Source organism: Furipterus horrens, unplaced genomic scaffold (assembly GCF_987537825.1).
Source record: "Furipterus horrens unplaced genomic scaffold, mFurHor1.1.pri manual_scaffold_7, whole genome shotgun sequence".
Classification (NCBI taxonomy): Eukaryota; Metazoa; Chordata; class Mammalia; order Chiroptera; family Furipteridae; genus Furipterus; species Furipterus horrens.
The window spans coordinates 138498348-138515179 of NW_028327177.1; the positions used below are offsets into that span (position 1 = coordinate 138498348).

Genomic DNA, 16832 nt, shown 5'->3' on the forward strand with positions numbered 1-16832 from the left:
GTCCCATTCATAGAATCAACCCCAAAAATCTTCTCATTTCATTTTTGTTTGTCACAGTCCACCTGCACAACGCTGCAAGTTTTCAACCCCTGTCTTTTGCGACGCATGTAAGTCCGTTTGTTTGGAGATATCCTGAAACAATTCACCAGGCACAAACAGTCCATAAGAATCCTGTACTGTTGCACGTGACTTTCCATTCAAGTCTTCAATCCTAAAGCCAGACGGATAGGTGAGAGGCATAATCCTTGGCTGATTACTTCTTGCATCATGCCATTCTTCAAAACCCTCATCCTCATCCTCTGGTGACAAAAAAAGAACAAGTCTACGATGTTTTCTAGGAAAACTAATTTCACTTGAATCGCTCTCACACGCTGCTTCTACTGACATTGTCACTGTTACAGGCAAAGAAAAATTGTTTAAACTGCACTGGAACACGAACCACAGACAACTGACTGAAGAGAAAGCATTTCTAAAAGACTACAGAGTACAGGTTGCGCTAAATACATACAAGAAATATATCTGAAGACATACACGCAGTCTTATCGCAGCCTTACACGGACCTCCAGCCACCAGCTATCTATCGGTGAAATCGGATATCGGGGCTAAACGGAAAGGAAGATAAAACAAGCTTGGCACTTAATTAAAACTCCTTTAGAAAAGACAAACTAAAAACTCTCATCTGACTAGTCCAACATAAACGCTCTTTTCACACACCCCTTATCCCTTGATTCCTGAAAACAATGCAATCAACATCAGAATTTGGTCTAAGTTATCATTTTTTTAAAAAATAATTTTCTAAAATATCAAATGCGCATTGTTTGGAAAAAAGTGTACGCGAATGAACTTTAAATATCGATACATAAACCCATTTATCAATTCCCCAGTCCACAGAGAGGTATTCATATATTTGAAATTTTTCCAAACAGTTATGACCATGGTTTCTAGACTCCGTGCTTAAGCACAAGCCATCACATCTCTGTGATGTGACCCACCACACAAAGATGTACAGCGCCAAGGACAGGGGGACTCCGCAGTCTTCTGCCGGTGGCATCAAAGCTGAAGGCTGAAAGATACTTTGGTGGTATAGCTGGGGACGGATTCTGTAACAAAAGGGAAGCAGATACTCCACTGTCCTCTATGTCATTATTAAGTGTAACTACATGAGAAGAACAGACAAGTTTAGGCCTTTTTCCTGTTGACACATTCGTGTGACAGGAAGGGAGGGCTGTAAGCCTTCCGGAGCACTTTGGAAATAACCACTGGGAAAAACACTCCCCCCTCTTTCCTGTGACCTCCTTGCCCCTCTGCATGATCACCTCCCTGTTCAAAACCAAAACGAAACGGGCTGATTGCTAACCTGCCATTTTGTGTTTTTCCTTTTGTGATTTTGATATAGGTGTACCTTGATTTACATGAGATGACTTTTCCTAATGTTGAATTTAAATGGTTTTTTGAAATAGAATCTTATTGTCCCTTAGGTAGGATACTCTTTTGTCAATGTCATTTAGTTAAAAACTTATGTGTAATTAGCAATGCAACCCTCATGTCTTAAGTGTATGTTTCTCGGTCGAATAGCTGATGGTGTATCAAGCATTCAAGTGCACTAAGCAAAGTAAATATTTTAAGGAAATGTATCTCTTTTCTTTTGGTAAATGGAAAAATAATTTACAAAGTAAATTGCTCACCAGTTAACTTTTTCTCAGTTTGACTTATATCAATAAATGTGTTGCATGAGTTAATGGAATTCTGTATATTCATTTTAAATATGGGTAACCTACCTCTTTCTTTAAGATCTTCAATATAGGCTTTCATAAATTCTTTATCAAAATGTTGACGATCTTGTTCACTTTCCACTATTTCATCACCATCTTCACGCTGGGTATTATCAATAGGATTGTCCATAAGGTTTACAAATCTATTCAAGAAAATATAGACAATATCACATTTTCTCCTGTACATTTTTAACTGCAAAATTCCTCCCATCGGAAGTCAAATTTTGTGGTCCTGAATCCCAAGTTCTTACTTATTCCTGAAAGTCACAGTTGACCACACAAAGTTAGCATCACCAGTGCAGTCCCACTGTGGAAGAGTCCATCAGGACTATGGAATCAGTCTTAAGGCAGAGACTGTTCAGAGGCCTGATAGGGAAAGGAGAGCTACTCTGCCACACACAGAGGGTGACAGGCAGGGAGCCAAGAGGTGGACAATAATGCTTTCTCTCAGTCAGAGCCTTAAGACTGTATGATGTCGTACTACACTTGATACTACTCCCAATTGGTGACATCAACGCTCAAACAAGGTGGCTTCATTAAAAAGAACTCAGGTAAAATCCCCATAAAAGAGCAGGAGGAAGAGGAGAAGGGGAGGGGACAGGGAGGAAGGAGGGGAGGAGGAGGAAGGGGAAGGGGAACAAGAAAAGGAAGAAGTTAAAGGAAAGAAACTAAAATGGCATTTGGTTTTCTATCTTTACAACTTTAAAAGATGTTTTGATGTGAAGATGATATAATTAATTCAACTCCAAATAGGAGATTCCTCAAACAGTCTTTGGTTGCAGTTGTAGTCCCTATTTTCTTGGGTATTAGCACCGTTCTAACTGGTTTTAGAAGAGTGATATATATGTATATATGACATATCCACACATATCTGTCATGTTTTAGCATATTTATTTCCCACTTATTTTCTTTTAATTTTATTAATGTCTAAATATGGAGAAAGCAAAAAGGTTTAATTCTTATGTAGATAGATCCGTTCGACTTTTCCTTTGCAATTTCTTTCATTGAATTGTTATTGTCCTTTCCTATGCCGCAAAAAAGAAATCTGCCTATATTTGATCATTCTTTAATTTTCTTATCAAAGGAATCACTGTACATATTTCTTAATTTGAATAGTGCAATGGTACTTCATATTTAAAGCAGCGGTCTCTCGCCCTGCCCTTCGCTATTCTCAGACCCAGAAGCGATCTCCTTCATTGGTCAATACTATCTTAACTTAATTGATATGAAATACTTTTTACTGCAGGACATATACTTCAGTATCGTTCAATCAAGTAGAGGCATTCCTTCCCTTCTCTTCAGCTCCCCAGCTCTTCCCCCTCCCAGTTTTTGAGATCTATGCCTTTACTTGTTCAAAATGTTATTATGAAAAATTTTGAATATCCAGAAAAGTTAAAAATTCTGTCATATTACTCTTGTTTTTCAAAATTATCATTGCTGTTTTTAGCTTTTTACCTTTCACGTATACTTTCAAATTCGGTTTTCACATTCCGAAAAACCAATCCCACTGAAGTGACGATTAGAATCATATTATACTTAAATATAATTTTGGGGAGAAATCACATCTTCAGAGTCTTTGGATCCGGAAAGACAGTATATCTTTCCAAATATTCAAGACTCTTTGATATTCTTTTGGAACATTTCTTAGTTCCCTTCCTACAAGAGAACTTTTTGTCCCTAGGGTTTTTCCTAGATATTTTCTATTTTGGGATCATTACTATTAATGCCATCATTCTTCCACTCTTTTTCTACAAGTTGTTTCTAAGATATCAGTAAGCTAATGACTTTTTAAAAAGACTTATACCTAGTCTTTTTATTGAACTGCTGATTAATTCCAAGAGCTTTTTTTCTAGATCTCCAAACCCTACAGTTATATTGTTTGAATTGACTTCAGTGGCCTGCACACAGGTTACAGTTTTAGCCCAACCAGAGGTTCCCCTCCTGCCCTTGATGTAAGCTCTGCCTGTTGCCGGTTGAGTTCTAGGGGTGGCCCCTGCCCCCCTCCCACCAGGGGGCCTCTCTTACCCAGACAGCATTCCTGAGCTGACCAAAGATGGGGGTGGGGTAGGGGAAGCCCGATTCCACGGTGGGGGGTCCCATTCCAGCGGAAGAAATTGGTGGGACCGGGGAGAAGATGTCTTACATCCCTGTTACACTAGTGCCTATGCAGAGACAAATTTAGTCTTTCTCTTGCAATAGTTAATCTATTTCTGTTTGCGCTGCATCTCACTGCAGGACCGAAGTAAGAAAGATTTATGCGGATGTGAGCGTTCGTCACTAAGAGAACTGGGAGTCCCAGGGAAACACCTCCTTGAACGGTGGTTGGAACACGCAGATGGGTCTCTGGACACAGTGGGGAAGTGGCTCTCACTGGAGTGGCCTCGTGTGAAGGCTCCTGGGGCGGCTTCCGGCTACTGGTGATGGGCCAAAATGGTCTCAGGGTAGAGGTGAGGGGCGATCCCCAAAGCTCCAAATTCTGGCGGGATGCACTAGCAGGGAGCCAAGGGACGTGCAATGGAGTCAGCTTAGGGGAGTGGCAGACCCAGGGGCCCCGGGCATCCGCCCGCTGTGCCTTAGCACTAGTACTGTCTGGAAATCCTCTAAGCCCTAGCTCCCTGGTCACTGTGCAAAAACTTCAAAATCCTGTGAAAAGGCATCAGAACTCCCATGAACTGGGATCTGAGTCTCAGAGTACAAGGACCATCTGATTCGCTTCCTGAGACCAGTGCCCAGGTTCTGACACTCCTTGCTTCTTTCCCTGTGTCTGAATGTGTCCCGACTAGGATCCCTGGTCCACTCACTTTAAAGGCGTGGAGGAGTCGCAGAGAGCAGTGGGGAGCTCCACCAAGTGGTCCCCACTGACCACTAACAAGGTGAGCTTCTTCAGGTTCAGCAGGGCGTAGGGAAGATAGGTCAGCTTGTTCTTATACAGGAGAAACGTCCGCAATTCTTCTAGCCTAAGAAGACGGGAAAGGGATCAGAACCCGAGGACTTGGCTTCACAGCGAAGAAAACCAGAGTGAACTACATATAAATCCTAGCGGGAGATTCCAACTTAGCTTGTTTTTTATATGTGACTCTTATGAGGAAGGACTAACTTCAAAAATTAAATAAATAAAGTTATGTCGGGTGACACAGTTTGTTTTTTGATTTTTTACTGACTTAATTGCCAGTTGAAGACACAGACAGAGCGGCAGCATAAGCGACTTGCACATAAGCAGTACGCCGTGACGGGGCCTGTAAATCAATACAGCCTTGCGCTGTGAATGCCCATCCACTGCTGTACACCTGAAACTAATACCAAATAGTGTTGAATGAAAACTGTGATCGAAAAACTTTTTTAAAAAAATCAATATATCCCCTCCCAGCCAGTATTGTCCCGCGAACCAAAAGGTGGCCAGTTCGATTCTCAGTCAGGGCACGTGCCTGGGTGGCCGGTTCAGTCCCTGCGTGTGCGGGAGGCAGCCAATTGATGTTTCTCTCTCACATTGATGTTTCCCTCCCTCCCTTTCTTTCTCCCTTCCCCCCTCACTAAAATAAAAAATATAAAAGTAGATGGAAATCAAAATATCCAAGTGTCTGCCTCGTTCCAAGGGTGAACAGGGCATAGGAAAGAAGTCAGATTAGAGTTGGAGTGAAAATAAACAAATTTCAGCCCCTGTTTCCTTTCGTGTATCTTGAAAGCACAATTATTCCTCTCTCATCCTATTTTCTAACTTCAAAATAGGAAGAAACCTGCCGAGAGAAAAGGAAAGGAGCCAACTATGCTCCAAATGGGTTTTACTCTGTTCAACTCAGTGACCCGCCCCCTCTCTGGTTTTTCCTTTCATTTGCAAAATCTTGACTGATCCCATAAATATTTCACAAAGATCCCCTTGTGTTTCAAACTAAAACAACTCCCTTTGAGTCTCACAAACAGGGAAAGAGTGGATGTACCAGCCGTAGGAAACGGAAACAGGAGATGGCCTTTAGGACAAGGCCACGTGCCTGCTGCGTCTGCGTCCTGACAGTCTACTTCTGCTACTTGATAAAGAAGGTGGTGGGTTCCAGGAGGCTGGAGGTTTTGTTTCGTTCACCACTTTAAACCCCGCCCCCTCTCTGGGCCTGCCACACAGAAATTTAAGGATACTGGCAGAATGAATGAATGAATTCAGTGTAACAATCATTTTTAAACATGGAATAGCTACAAGGGTAAAATTTTAAAACCCTACTAAGCATACCAATTTTGTTTGCAAGATTATGTATAGTAAATCCACAGATGGAACTAATAAAAATTATCCTCACTGATATAGTAAACAGAGACTGATATTTTTCTCTTCCATATGTAATAATTTACCTTTTCTACTTCTGTGAAGTAAGGAAAAGTTAATGATGCCATTCTGTTGGGAACCAAAGGAAACTAAAAGTTCACTGAGGCAATGAAGATTTGTTCAAATGCACATATACAGGCGGGCAAAACTAGGTCTACAGTTGTTCATATGGAATATAATACAATAATTAACAATGATACAAGAATACACTGTTTTGTGTACTCACAATTGTAAACCTACTTTTGCTCATGCCTATATATATGAGCTCAGTCTAGAAAGTATCCAGCCATGTAATATGAAAAACAGACATTTATTGAAGAAGATACAAGAAACATTGTACATAGGACACTGATGTCTCAGTTCCCTTCAAAGTAGGCACCTTGGGGCCTCACACAGCTCTCCCAATCACCATCAGCTGCCCTTTCGTATTTTCCTGAATCTCATCAACTGTCTGAAATTTCTTTCCTTTCAAAGGTGATTTTAATTTTGGGGAAAAGCCAGAAGCCACAGGGCGCCAAATCTGGGCTGCAGGGCAGCTGAGTCACCGGGGTGATTGGATGTTTCACAAAACACTCTGCATGAGACGTGATGCATGAGTGGGTGCGTTGTTGTGATGAAGCTGCCAATCACCAGGTGCCCAGAGCTGTGGCCTTCTCAGTCATCCAAATAGTTTGCCTAGAGGAATGTTCAAGCTTAACACAAAATTGGATGCAGATTCGTTGCTCTACTCACTCAGCCATTTTGGATGCGACGGCCACACAGTACACATGCTCACTCAACAGCATCTACTGCCCCCACTGATGAGTACAGTGAAGTCCTCATTGTTCATGTATGTACATTCCAGTCCACTCTCCTTGGCTGCCAGGTTACATCAACATTGCGCCAACTGTTCTCATTATAATAACAATGGCTGGACTTTTTCCTGTCAGACCTCATCATATACATGTATGATGTAGACCAGAAATTGTCTCATTATGTAAAGAACTAAATTCATTTCCTGAAAACAGTGAACTCTGGAAAATTCATGATTTCAAAGAACATTCATGTGTTATACAAGTTTAAAATGTTAGCGGTGTTTACAATGTTAGTAACTAATCCATATACCTCACCTTCAAAATGCAAGTAGCTACCTGTCTATGTCTTGTGGCAGGTCATTCAGGTTATTGTTGCTGATATCCAACCACTGCAAATTAGACATCCTCAGGACACAGATCGGGACACTGGAGAACTTGTTTGCTGAGATATCTACAAATGTAACTTGCTTCAAATTACTTAACTAGAAAGGAACAACAAAATATTCCAATTACCTGTGTAAGAGGAAGAATTAAGTTCAACTGATAATTTTCTGATTGCCGTCTCTTCCCAAAGGCATTTCCATGAATATATGCAAAGGAGATCAAAACAGTATGTACTGTGGGCCACGGCGCACCATGCCAGGCGCGCTGACCTAGCACATGGTGGCTGCCCTGGAGGAGCTGTTGGTTTCATAAATAAGCAACGCAATTTTATAAAGCGAATGGGCAAGACAGAATTCTTAGGGGGTGATGGACGTATCCTAAAACCGAACTGGTGAAACATGCATTTATAATGGGAGAATTTTATGGTATGTAAGTTATATCTCAATAAAGGAAAGGGGAGTGCAAGCAGGAACAGAGAGACCAGCCTAGGGGGCTGTTGTCCCAGTCTATACGACAAACACCACGGACTAGGGTGTTGCTGGCAAGGTGCTGGGCAGCGGTCAGACACTGACCACGTCCTGCGGGACCTGCCCAATAGGTCTGACTTCCGAGCGATATGAGGCACAGGAGCAAGAAGGACCAGAGACAGCTTGGCTTGCTTCCAGCCTGAACACCTGAGACAAGATCAAGTCATTTTCTAAACTGAGGAGGACTGGGGGCTGACAGTGTGCAGGGAACCATGGCCCTTGGCGGTGCCCCCTCTCCGGGAACACTCTGTTTTCCCGGGGCGAGATGGGGCTGAGAGTAGAAGCAGCCACTTCCTCCCACACAGGAGCTTCCAGGAAAGGAGATTAACACCCCTCCTAGCACTGTCACCATTGGTCAGGCCTTGGCAGATGCTCCCCAGCAATAACACTTGAGGCGTGTTTATTACCAGCAGGATTGTGAGATCTTATCTCTCTTCAGCACAGGAAGCTGTTGAGCCTGACGTGGCACTAAAACCTGTTCGCTTTCATCTGCTCCATTTTATCAGAAAAATGATTTAAAAACATTTCTCCAATGAATACAACCAAAAGAAACTAAGAAATGTTTTTAAGTTAATGGAATTCTTAAATCCTAGCTGTAGGACTGCTTTAGTTACCTACAAGTTTTATTGAGTATATAAATTTATTTTTAATTTTACCCTTTTTTTTTTTAATTTCCAACTGTTTCCAATTTTATTTCACCATAGGGAATAAATAAACCAGAGTCTGCATTACAGCTAACAGGCATTGTATAATACATAGGCATTAAATAAAAATATCTTGCATGGAAACAGGACTTTTTGCCTAGTTTCCCGTTGATGGCATTTCTGAAGGTAAACTCAGGTCCTGGCCTAGCGTAAAAACATTTTAAGGACCTTTTAGTAGTTGGTAGAGGGTGATCAAAATGTCAGGAAGATGTGACATAATGAAGATGGATTTCATCTTTTAAAGCTTCTTCCCTATATTATAGACCAGTCCATGTCCTAAACCAAATACAAGTAAGTCATGGTGCAAAAATGTTTACTCTCTTACTTCAAAGGGGAGCTCAGTTAACTCTAGATTTCCAGAACAATCCAGTTTCTCTAGATTTTCACAATCTCCCAGTTCAGGAGGAATGCTCTTCAGATGGTTGAAACTCACATTGAGTTCTTTCAGGTTCTTCAAACAGCCTGTCACCAGAAAAAAAAAAAAGAACATCATAGTGGAGGTCCTTCAAGGTCTTTTAAGAAAAGGAAAACAAAACAAAAATGTGAAACCTTTCTAGAAATGATGGGCAAGACATCAAACATAATTTTGATTTTGCTTTTTAAGCGCTTTTCTTAAATGTCTGCCCATCTTTTATTCTTTTATCCTGAGCATTTTGGTCTTGGACCAGAGCTTATTTTTATTTTGTTTTTGTTTTGTTTTGTTTTGTTTTGTTGTTTGTTTTTGCTCAGTTTTTCCCTGCCTCACTCACCCTTCACAAAAGCGTAGGCGAGGTGAGTGTGGGGCATTCGTCCTCCGTGAAGCTCAGGCCGGGCCCCAGCACCACAGCGTGCGAAGCCCTTTGCAGACATGATGGATGAAGCCACAGGCAACGGTGTCACAGGGTGGTGCAGCCCCACCCCCACCCCCACCCACGGGAAGCACAGTGCCCGGCCACCGCCTGCAGGGGCGCTCCGCTGGGAGAGGAGCAAGGGACCGAAACACGCACGGAGCTTTACGTGTGCGGTCAGCGAGTCAAAGGAGTGGATCGTTTCCAGACTGCACGGAGTTCATTTCTCTTTGGCTTCCTATTTACATTGACTGAATTATAATACAACGTGCTTCATAAAGAACATGCTTTTAAAAAGAAAATCCCTTTCACGGACAGAAAGTGAACACACTAAGAATAACAAACAACAATTGGGCTGATGGGGAAACACTGCCTCCCAAGTCTGTCCTGACTGAATACACGCATAATCAGTCCCAAACCAGAACCTGGCACAAGAGCCAATACAGTTAATAGTCCAGAAACCATGGCAGGCATGTTCTAAGACACTGAACACTTTAACATTCTTAACCTAATTTTTTAAATTGGGAAATCAAAATTATTATTTACCTCTGCAGAGCAGGCAGCCAAAATACAAATTTCTTGGCATTTTGTACATGAGAAGGGGAAATGCACAAAGACAGCATATTGGAGGAAGGGCCGTTTCTGAGTCAACTGTGCTGGTCTCACTGTTTGCTAGAAGACTGTGGTAGCACTGGGGGCATCAGTGGCCCTTCTAACGGTCCCACCCGAAACACACTGCGAGCCTTATAATTAGGTATTGCAGTCAAAGCAGCAGGATGCATAAGGGGCTAATATAAAACAAAAGCTTTCCCTTCTGGGGAGGACTGGGAGCACATGGCCACACTAATGATTTCCAAAACCACACGAGGATACAAGGAAACTTCTGCAACCCAGGAAACGGCCCTCACCAACCATGCCGGGACCCTGACCTCCGACTTCCAGCCTGCAGAGCTGTTCAGTAAGCAAGTCTACTCCCCATTGGGAGGCAGCACCCCATCCCAGCCTGGGTACAAAGATGGCCACCAGAGCTCTGTCATCTTGGCACAAGTGCCAGGGGCCCAAGAAGCCATCCTCTGACTCACACTGTCCCTCGTGAGTTTTCCCATGAGCATGGCACATCACTGGTTCTAGAACATATGTTGTGGAATGGAGCCCAGCACAGCCCCCGGGCTTCGCTCCCACAGCCTGAGAGAAGAAGCAGTAATGCTCACTGTGGTCTTCAACAACAGAATGACTGACGAGTATAAAGTTTTGATCGACATGGCGTAATAAGCGAACCTAAACTTATCGAGAACTAATTAATTGGAACAATATGTTGTATCTCACGTTTACAATAAATGTCTCATTGCAGGTTAGTATTTCTACAACGAAAAGGAAATAAAAAGTTCCTAAACACAGTGTTGCTCACTCCTGAGACTTCTAGTTTCTGAGCATTTGGCAAATGTCGGGCTGTGCTGTTACGCAGGAGAGAGCATGGCATCGCCACCCAAAAGGGGACCCTGGGGACAAGCAGCTCTGGGAACACAGGAATCAGTCCTGCCCATAACTTCCTGGGGCAGGAGGAGGGGGCAGCAGTTCCCCCAGCAGCAGCCCCTGTCCACCAGCTGCCTGCCCACCAGAGGCTTGCGGCTCTGCTAAGACACATACCGATTTCAGCCGGAAGCTGGGAGATGTGGTTTTTGGGCAGATCCAGAACTCGCATTGCTTGGAACAGCTTGAGATAGGTAGGAATGATCTGAATCAGGGTGTTGTGTACGTGCCATTCTTTCAGGTGCGTCTGCTCCTTCAACGACTCTGGGAGCTCCTAGAACAGAGGAATGACAGCAATTGGCAACAGGGCCTTCACGAGGCCAAGTTCAGTGGCGGTGTGCACAAAGCCAAGGAAAACCTGTTCTTGTTTTAAGCCAGAGAGAGAGAAGGCGCGTGAGAGCATTAAACATAACTGCCAGCGCTCCGGCCATTTCAAAAAGAAAGCAGAGACACGACAGTTGTCATTAGTCTCACAATAAGAGATGAGCCCAATTTCAAAACTGCCATGAATTTATGATATTATTCAAATCAAATGCCTGGTCAACCCAGATAATGAAGCTCACACCCACAGCCTGCCACAGCGTGTCTTACTTATTTACAATATGCCAACTCAACACCTTCTAAAAATATAGTCTGTCCTTGCGTTAAGACTGTAAAATTCAGGCTGCATGTCCCTTCCTCTGTAGTTGGTTTTCAAAATACTTGATAAACATCTAATACTTGTTGGGCCAAAGTTCTAAACGTTTTTATGAGGCTACAGGAGGGGAAAAGTGCCAGAAAGACAGGATTCCAGGCCAGGCTCCACAGCTGTCCAGGCAAGCCACCTCCGGGGCCTTCGCCTCTGAAGTGACAGAGAGGAGCACGCAGGGGTGTCCAAGGCCTCCCCTCATTCAAGCACCCTGGGGTGAAACCGGAATGGTGTTGCTAAGTGCTTAAAGACTTGAGGGAGGCTGTTTGTCCAGGGGAAGAAATTCACTTCTGCAAACAAGGTAACTCAGCACTGAAGGGACGGAACAAAGGTGAGGACAGCACACGTGTCACCAGACCACCGGGCACCATCAGCAAACTGTGGCAGGTGCTTAGGGGAGAAGAAGGGGGGAGGTCAGTGGGATGGAGGTGGCAGGAAGTCCAAGTGACCCCTTTGCTTGGCACTTGGTACTTGTAATGTGCTTTGTGATCATTACTATTGGATCCATGGACTATGCTTATAACTTACAACATTATTTTCGCCCTAAATATGATTTCACATTAGTCTCGTAGATAAGCAGCATGAGCATTACTCAGGCTCCCTGGAAGAAGAAAACCGAAACACACACACATTTAAATGAGCCACCAAGGGTAAGGATGAGCTCTGTAGTTTCAGGAACTAGTGCAAAATGAAAATGCAAACACCTTGCTAAAAATTAAGACTTTTCAAGCCCCAACCGGTGTGACTCAGTTGTTTGGGTGTCACCCCACAAAACGAGAGGTTGCTAATTCGATTCCGGTCAGGGCACACGCCTGGGTGGCTGGTTTGGTCCCCGGTCGGGGTGCATCCAAGTGGCAACCAATTGGTTTGTCTCCACATGCATGTCTCTCTCCCTCTCTTTCCCCTTCCCTTCCCCTCTCTCTAAGAATAAATAAATAAATTCTTGGGAAAAAAAACAAACAAAAACAAATTTTCAAGACGGTGACAGCAGAACATTCCACGAAGCACGGGGCTGCTCTAAGCACAGCTCCCAGCCGAGCAAAACCCTTTGGGCCCCTCCTGATCTGAACCCAGCCTCCTGCGGCTGAGCCAAGGGGAAGAGCTGGCTCATCAGGGAGCTGGCCCCAGGGTCATAAGGGATTAAGGCCATGTCCCAGAAAACCCTGTCCCCCTGAAAGGGACAGCAGCCCCAGTTCACACACAGGTGCCGCTCCAACTAGGAGAGCGCAGGTCATAGGCATGTGCCTCTCCAAGCAAAGTAGCAGGTGGCAGGGAGTGAGAGCCGGAAGCACCTGGAAACACCCGAGGAAAGAAAGAGGGGGCATCTTTGTCCTGGCCCCAGAATGTCCGAGGAAAGCCGCCTTTCCTGTCGGCTTTCACCGCCTGCTGGTGGGGGGAGGGGGGAGGGGGGGAGGTGTTAGGTGGTGAGAACTCCGTTTTTTAAAAAATTTAAAAATGCAAAGTCTAGAGGAAAGACAGCAGCTTAACGCATTTCAAAGGCTATGCCATATTGCGGACGGCCGCTGGGGTCCCCGTGGCTCCCAGCCTGGAAGGGATCCAAGAGGCCCCGCTGCTCTATCCAGGACGACACCGTTTTTGTGGAAGAGGAGACGCGAGCACTCGGTTCAAAGCAGCTCCTCTCCGGGCTAGAGCGCTCGCCCGGCCGGGGCCAAGGCCTAGAGCTCAGGGCCGCATGGGCGCAGCACTGCACTGCGCCTCCGCTGGCTGCAGACGCAGGAACACGGCGACTCACCTTCCAGTGCTCCCCCGAGAGCTCAAACACAAACGGGCTGCTCCCTTTGTCTCCCTCCTTGGAAGGTGATCTCTGCCTTGCCAGACAGTTCCTTTCGATCTTTTCCAGAAGCCTCACGCTGGTGTCTACGAAGCCGTTCTTGCAGTACACCGCCTGGGGGACGCCTTTCCTCCGGCATTCGGCCACGATGTTCCACTCCTCCTTTATCCTAAAACGCCGGGCGGAGGACGCGGTCACCCTCCGCGGCAAGGCCCGCCCCTGCCCGGAGAAGCCACCTGGGCGCGGGCGCAGGAGCAGTGCGCCCCGCGCCCACCCGCCTGCCCGCACCCCACCCCCCACAACCTGCTTTCCTCCGACCCCTCTTTTCTTGTTCCGCCGTGGGGAATACAGAGGAAACTTAAAACCTCAGAGTTGTGAATTACTAACAACTTTGACTTTTAAAAGTTAGAGGTGTTGAGTCAGATGGAATTCCTGGCTAACGTTTCTCCCCAAAACACCTGCAACGCGTTCGATTAATGACAATTCAGCATGTGGTGACACCCAAGTTTTTTAAAAGTGCAAGGCTGCAGGAATTTGCTCATCTTTCAAGAGCATTTGGATAGAAACATATCGGCAGTCCCAGTTTACAAAATATCTGAACTTTATAGCACGTCACCCATCAGCCACCTCGGGAACCCTCACTCCTGTGGGTGAACCCGTTCTTCATAAACTCCACGTCCAGGCAGACAATGGAGCCGGCTCAGCACGTGCAGCTCCCCAGCCCCCGCCCCGCCCCCCACTGCTCCTCGGTACCCCCTTTATAATTTTCTGCCTGTCATTTTATAACTTTCCACATTTATGCCTTATTCCCCCCCCGCCCCCGACATGATCATAAAAACTCGCTGATGACTGAACCGCATCTTGCTGCCCTCTGGATGCCACACCGTCGTTAGAAGAGTGTTTTGCAGGCCGTGAGCCTTTCCCCATTTAGGGGTTTCAAAGCTGCTCAGAGGCTTTACCAGGTTAATAGTCTATGAGGTGCAAAAACAAAACATGTTGCCATTTTCCTTCAAAGCCAAGTAGCCCGCTTCGATGGAACACGGAGCATCCCACTCTCAGGAAAGCATCCAGACCCTGCTCAGGGACTTGGGGACAGGCAGGGTCAAGGACTTCTAGATGGGAGCAATTTTAGGAACAGGCTGCAGATACAGGCCCCGAGTCTACATGGCCAGGGGCAGGACAGATGCTAAGCGGCACGTGAAGAAGGAGTCCCAGCTATCTGTGCCTGCGGCGTGATGCCGGGGAAAGGGCTTGGGCAGGTTCCTCAGGACTCGGGATAATGATACCGCCTGCAACAGCCGAGGTGCTTACTTACAGCAGCAGCTTAATTACCAGGCATGATCGGATGAGGTTTCTGTTCCATCCAAGTAGTTCATACAAGTGGAGGACCAGGAATAAAGAGACAGTCACACCTTATGCCTTTTGTTTTTAACTTAAAGCATAGAAATATATCCCACTTTGCCAACTTGATACGGGGTCATGGGCTTCCCGCGAGAACAGGTCTGCCCATCAGAATCCCATTCTGCCTCTCCTAGGTTAACCACGCCCATAATGCATCACCCTAGAGCCCCAGTTTGGGACTCTTGACAGTGGGTAAAAATCACAGACAGGCAAAGCCACCTGGATGTGTGACCTTCCTAGCTTGCCGTATTTTCATCAGTCTTGTACAGTGTTAATTCACTTGTGTGGTTCATATTGATCACAAATGTAGTTTTTTCCAAAACGCTCAATTTCGTTGGGATCGACTCACTTTTACTCACATTTCAGGAGTTTACGTAACAGTAGGCAGCTTACAAATTACATCGTTACAGTCAAGTAAAATAGCATCGACACGATGACTCTCATCTAGCATGTGGCTCAGGGGCGGGGGCTGAAGTGTGTGACAGGGAGCAGCCACCAATCCCATGGCTGGCACAGGCACGTGGACAGCGTCAGACAGCCCTGGGAGCCAGACTTGGCTGCAGAGGACTTGACTGTGTCACCGCTGTCTTCCCCGTGCCTGGCACGGTGCCTGGGCTGTATGTGGGTCCTCACAACTATGGGTGGGACTTGATAGGAATCGAGTGTTCATTCTGGGCAACAGCGTGAAGGCTCTGAAGTTCAATAAGCAGGTGTCCATGACAGTGAGAACCCCAGAAGAAAGACACCCCCTCCACCACATAGCTGTGGCCTGCCCGGGCCCAATGCACTAAAGAAGCTACAAGCAAGTACAGAAAACATACTTTTCCAATGCGCTTTTCTCGAGTCTTTCTGCCTCCTTCTTCTGCCAAGCTTTGTGCTTCTTGACACGTGTTTCCCACAAGGTTCTGACGACAGAAATGTCGAATACGACCACTTTGTGTCCCATTTTGAGAGCATGAAATTACCTATTTAAAGATACACATAAAGGTCAGCTATACCCCCACACAGAAGAAAATAGTTTTACCATGAACTTTAAAATGAGACAGGAATGAGTCAGTTGTCTTAAGCAATGATGAAATGCCGTGTTAGTTTCAGGGTGGCAGTTTGCTAATGTTCTTCTGCTCTGACAGTACTCTGTGTAAAAGTCAGAGTGCGACACTCAGCCTGGGGTCATCTCCTCTAGAATGCCACGCTTGTCTCCACTGAATTGCGGGTTCCCCCTGGCATTCCTCGAGCTTCTTTTTTTTAAATAATTTGTTTGTTTGTGTATTTTTTTATTTTTAGAGAGAGGGGAAAGGAGAAAGAGAGGGAGAGAAACATCACTGTGTGGTTGCCTCTCACTCACGCCCGCAACTGGGGACCTGACATGCAACCTAGTCATGTGCCCTGACTGGGAATCGAACCAGCGACACTTGGCTCGCAGGCCGACGCTCAATCCACTGAGCCACAGCAGCCACGGCCTTCCTCAAGCTTTACGGTCCCATTTTCTACTGAATTTAGTAGCATCTAATCTTCCCAGCAGTTTCTAACATACTCAAGGATAAGTTTGATGAGTTCATCAGAAAACACACACACACGCACACACACACACCTGGCTATCTCAGGCTACACACCGGCCACCAGTAACACCAGCAAACATCACACAGAGCCCCGCGGAGCACTTTCCCACCTAGGATTGACCACACAGCCTGGGGGCAGGTTCTGTGAGGCTTCCCTGCAACATGGACCCTCACAAGCTGCTGATGTCTGTTTATGCAGCTTTCTGAGTGCAAGGAAAGTCAGACTCGGGCATTTTTTAGCTATCACATCTTAGTGAGGCATAGTGTAACAGAACCCTTGGGCTGCTCCGATTGAAACAGAACCCACGGGCTCTTTAGTTAGGGGCCCGATTGCCCGCCGCCAGAATCATAACTCTGAATACCAGAGTTTAGTGAAAAGAAAAAGAATTGTTTATTTACACAAAGTCCTGCCTCCCCCTCCCAGACCTGGCCAGTCTTAGGAAAGTCAGAAACACCGTTTCCTTACTTCCTAGGCACAGTTCAGCTTTACTAGTAGCTGCCAATCACTCAGTTCTGATTGGGGAGGTCCTTTCTGAGCTGTGGTG

The 16832-nt window shown here is 45.6% G+C and overlaps 1 protein-coding gene across 1 annotated transcript in view; it reads right to left on the reverse strand.

Annotated features, from left to right (window-relative positions):
* Positions 1–41: 41 nt before the first annotated feature.
* Positions 42–16832, reverse strand: part of LRRC2 (leucine rich repeat containing 2) — a 29081-nt gene continuing 12290 nt past the window's right edge. The window contains exons 2-9 of the mRNA XM_090284633.1: positions 15550–15693; positions 13289–13496; positions 10965–11121; positions 8816–8952; positions 7212–7357; positions 4574–4729; positions 1779–1915; positions 42–1100 (exon numbers count right to left, since the gene is read on the reverse strand). Coding sequence (XP_090140759.1) covers positions 1051–1100; positions 1779–1915; positions 4574–4729; positions 7212–7357; positions 8816–8952; positions 10965–11121; positions 13289–13496; positions 15550–15674 — 1116 coding nt within the window. The 5' untranslated portion in view covers positions 15675–15693 and the 3' untranslated portion in view covers positions 42–1050. The remainder of the gene's footprint in view (positions 1101–1778; positions 1916–4573; positions 4730–7211; positions 7358–8815; positions 8953–10964; positions 11122–13288; positions 13497–15549; positions 15694–16832) is intronic.